Here is a 4,325-nt window from a genome sequence, read left to right as displayed (position 1 = left end):
CGACCCTGACTTCCTCCAATACAACAAAAAATAATGTAGGTAGGTACCTACGTAATTATACATGAAAATAATGCATTCAATTCTCACCTGTATTTTCAAGGGCATAAGTGTCTTTATGGAAAAAAACGTTTTGAATAACGTAAATTAACCAATTATAGGAAATTTTAGACCATATGGTTATTGCATTCTAATTTAAAACTTATTACTGAAATATCAAAGTTGATTTTTTATTAAAGATTTAAGAGCGATTTAATTACTGTATAGTTTTATTACGTGCATTTCAAATTGAATTCTATAAATAGGGACATAAAGTCCGGTTTGGATTGCACAATATTATGTCATTTTATGTTTCGATCGGTTTCTTTTAATCATTTGACGTTACGCAATGATCTAAAGGTTCGATCACATAAATGTGTTAAAGCGGACGAAGTCGTGGGCATCATTTAGAAACATATAATTCAATCCGGACAATATTGTTTAAACGTTTGATAGACCAGCCACAGAGCTCCTATCATCCAGCACATGTACCGCCGTCAACGCCTGAACATAAACTGAGACGAAAATAAAATAAAAATGGACGTAGTTTTCCCCATTCACAGACAATTTGGAGGGCGCGTCAAATGGCGTGGCGCACGTTTTCGCCACGGACAATCGGCCGTGGATGACGTCCATTTGGATTGGACGCATGGATTTCAATTCGTTTGGAAATCCTAATCTGGACGACGTCCATTCAATTGGAATACGTTTTTCACATTCACGAAACGATTTTGGAAGACGTCCACTCCATTTGGATTGATGGACGCATCGTCAGTGGGCATCTTTAGGGTAAAATAAAATGCTTCGTGATTCTGCCGAAGCCTTGAACGTACAACTATAATAGTACAGGAGCAAGCTGAAAACCAGCGCTATGTGCCCGCGCACAGCAACTAGCTGAGCTTGACTTAGCCTCCTGTTGCAAAGTTGCTGTCTAAATAAATTATACTTATCGACATGGTGCTATCAATGATATAGTCCGTCGCGCTCTGGCCACTGCCTCCATCCCAGCTCAGCTAGAACCTTCTGGCTTGTTCAGGGATGACGGCAAGAGGCCAGATGGGATGACTATAGTACCATGGTCGATGGGGCGTGCGCTGGTGTGGGATGCGACCTGCGTCGACACGTTGGCAGCGTCCCATTTACCGGGCACGTGCCAAAAGGCGGCTGCAGCAGCCGAGTCAGCTCAGGAGCTTAAGCGCCGTAAATACTCAGTCATTAGTAAGGACTATGTACCTATATGCGGCGCATGCGTTTGAGACTCTGGGCCCATGGTCATCGGACACGAAAGCTTTTATAAATGTCGTGTCCCAAAAGCTGATCCACGCGTCTGGTGACCCAAGAGCTGGTGCTTATTTCGCTCAACGGTTAAGCCTTGCCGTTCAGCGAGGTAATAGCGCCAGTGTTTTGGGCACAATGCCCATAAATGACCATTTGGATGGCGTATATTTTTTGTAAATATATTTTTTTTTAGTGATAAGTTTTTCTGTATGTATAATTGTATATACTTATCTAGATTATTATTATTTTCTTTTTTTCATGTTTAAACCTAAGTTTATCTAGGTAGGTATATGTAAATGTCACTGACTGGTAAGCATCTCCTGGCTGGGCAGAGATGGTAAGTTAATTAACTTTATTTAACAATAAATGATAGCACTAGATTTAGACCTGTTAATTTAGTTTAGTTTAGAGATTGTAGCTTAAATTCAGCGTAACCTAAAGAAGTGGCGGAACACACACTTTAGTGTGGGGCGAGCTTTTATTTAATGTCATATAGGTTCAAGGTCTTAGGCCTCGTTTACAGAGACGCGGGGCGTCGCGCGTTGCGATGGGCGGCGCGGCCCGCACTGAATCTTCTAAATATATAAAAGGAAAAGTTGACTGACTGACTGACTGATCTATCAACGCACAGCTCAAACTACTGGACGTATCGGGCTGAAATTTGGCATGCAGAAAGCTATTATGACGTAGGCATCCGCTAAGAAAGGATTTTTGAAAATTCAACCCCCAAGGAGATGAAATAGGGGTTTGAAATTTGTTTAGTCCACGCGGACAAAGTCGCGAACATAAGCTAGTCTAAACATATGGCCGTTGTATGAGTGCGTTTACGGAGAAGCAATTTTTTTTTTTTTTTTTTATAAACAATCGTATACCAGATAATGTACATTGTTTGTCTCTCGCCAAACTGGTGAGCCAGTTTGTTGAGCGCTCGTATTAAATGATATTCTAACTTATATTCTAACTCACAATAATTTTAGACGCGTTTGTTTGAAATGGAGCGTTTTTTGCGGGCGAGTCCGCGGATGGCATCGACGCGTCCCACGCGGCGTTCATCGTGGCGGCGCACGCGGCGGCAATTCTCGATGAAGTGATGCCCGCAGCGGAACCTTCTGCCAGTCTTTAATTTCTTCGGAAATCGCACAACGCAGACGCGCCCGCCGCGTGCAACGCGCGCCGCGGGCGCCGCCACTCTTCCCGCCTCGCATCTCTATGAACAACATCGTATATTGCCATATGTTTGTGATTACGCGTGCGATGATAAGTGCCGCTTCACGCGCCGCCGCACCGTAAACGAAAAAGACGCACGACGCGCCGCGAGACGCCACTACACACGCGACGCGCAACGCCCCGCGTCTCCGTAAATGAGGCCTTACGCAGTAATAGACAGTCCCCGCAGAATTAGATATTTATTATTATAATAATAGGTAGGAACATATTCAAATTAATAATATTACTCAACAGGTCTATTCCGTATCTCAGTAGATGTCTATGCCTATAATTTAGTTGTATGTACCTACTACGAAGCTCTAAATAATAAGTATAATTCGCGACAGGTCAAGATGGCAAGCGGGGTGGGGACGCCACGCACACCCGTACAGCTCCCCGCGCTAACCTGGTGCGGGATCAGCGCGGGTGACGTGCGCGTGTGCGGGGCGTCCCCCCGCCTCATACCCCGATTGCCATCTCGACAATTTGCGGGACTTATAAACTGTGCCAATAGCATTTGCACCATAGAAAGTTATTTGTCTACTGATGGTTCCCATGATTCATTTTATGGGGTTTTCAAACATGCCCTACGGCCGGCACGCACGGCTACGCAACGAAGGGGAATTAAAAGTCTACAATAAAAATAAATTGACAATTTTTATTACTTAGTTGAGATTTTTTGTACAAAAAATAGTAAATATAATTATAATATAACAATTAAATACTTATTGATGATTTTTTTACCTACATTTTTAGGGTTCCGTACCTCAAAAGGAAAAACGGAACCCTTATAGGATCACTTTGTTGTCTGTCTGTCTGTCAAGAAACCTACAGGGTACTTCCCTTGACCTAGAATCATGAAATTTGGCAGGTAGGTAGGTCTTATAGCAGACATTAGGGAAAAAATGTGAAAACCGTGAATTTGTGGTTACATCACACAAAAAAAATTAAATTATGGTCATGAACAAACATTGCTATTTTCAACTTTCAAAGTAAGATTACTATACCAAGTGGGGTATCATATGAAAGGGCTTTACCTATAAAACAGATTTTTATTTATTTCTATGCATAATAGTTTTTGATTTATCGTACAAAATGTCGATAAAATACGCCTGTAGTACGGAACCCTCGGTGCGCGAGTCTCACTCGCACTTGGCCGGTTTTTTTCCTATTTTGTAACTGTTGTGTGGAAGCACCATCACACAAATTAATATAATACTAGCTGAAGCCCGCGACTTCGTTCACGTGGAATTAGGTTTTTAAAAATCCCGTGGGAACTAATTTTATAACCATGTTATGTCACCTGCATTCTTATGAATAAATTTATTATTTATTATTTATTTATTTATTTATTTAACTCTTTGATTTTCCGGGATAAAAAGCCTATGTCACTCTCCAGGTCTTTATCTATACTCATGCAAAAAATCACGTCAATCCGTTGCACCGTTGCCACGCGATACCTAGCCCAATCATAAATTACATTTTTTTATATTTTATTCCTATACTCGTTTTTTCCTTCTTTCTAAACAAATTAGTAAAGAGTTTCTTAATTATTATCACAACTACGGACAGTGCCAGTATAAGTACGGCGAGCTGGTCCAGCATCCACAGCTGGTACCACGAGTACAGCAGACTTTTGGAACGCAGGTGGTATGCCCCTGGAAATATAAAAAAAAAAAAAAACATTTAAATTAAAAAAAAAAAAAAAATTAAATTATAAAAAAAAAAAAAAAACCATGTTCAAACATTAATATACCTGAGAATCTCTCTCTATCTATCACTACCCATATCTATACATATACATA

At 40.8% G+C, this 4,325-nt stretch overlaps 1 protein-coding gene across 1 annotated transcript in view; it reads right to left on the bottom strand.

The window, feature by feature from the left end:
* Positions 1-3,196: 3,196 nt before the first annotated feature.
* The window catches only part of LOC117994088 (UDP-glucosyltransferase 2-like), a 63,260-nt gene continuing 62,131 nt past the window's right edge, over positions 3,197-4,325 (bottom strand). The window contains exon 11 of the mRNA XM_069507525.1: positions 3,197-4,178. Coding sequence (XP_069363626.1) covers positions 3,997-4,178 — 182 coding nt within the window. The 3' untranslated portion in view covers positions 3,197-3,996. The remainder of the gene's footprint in view (positions 4,179-4,325) is intronic.

Source organism: Maniola hyperantus, chromosome 26 (genome assembly GCF_902806685.2).
Source record: "Maniola hyperantus chromosome 26, iAphHyp1.2, whole genome shotgun sequence".
Taxonomy (NCBI): domain Eukaryota; kingdom Metazoa; phylum Arthropoda; class Insecta; order Lepidoptera; family Nymphalidae; genus Maniola; species Maniola hyperantus.
Note: the sequence above shows the minus strand (reverse complement) of the source record. Positions and strands in the feature narration are given on the sequence as shown.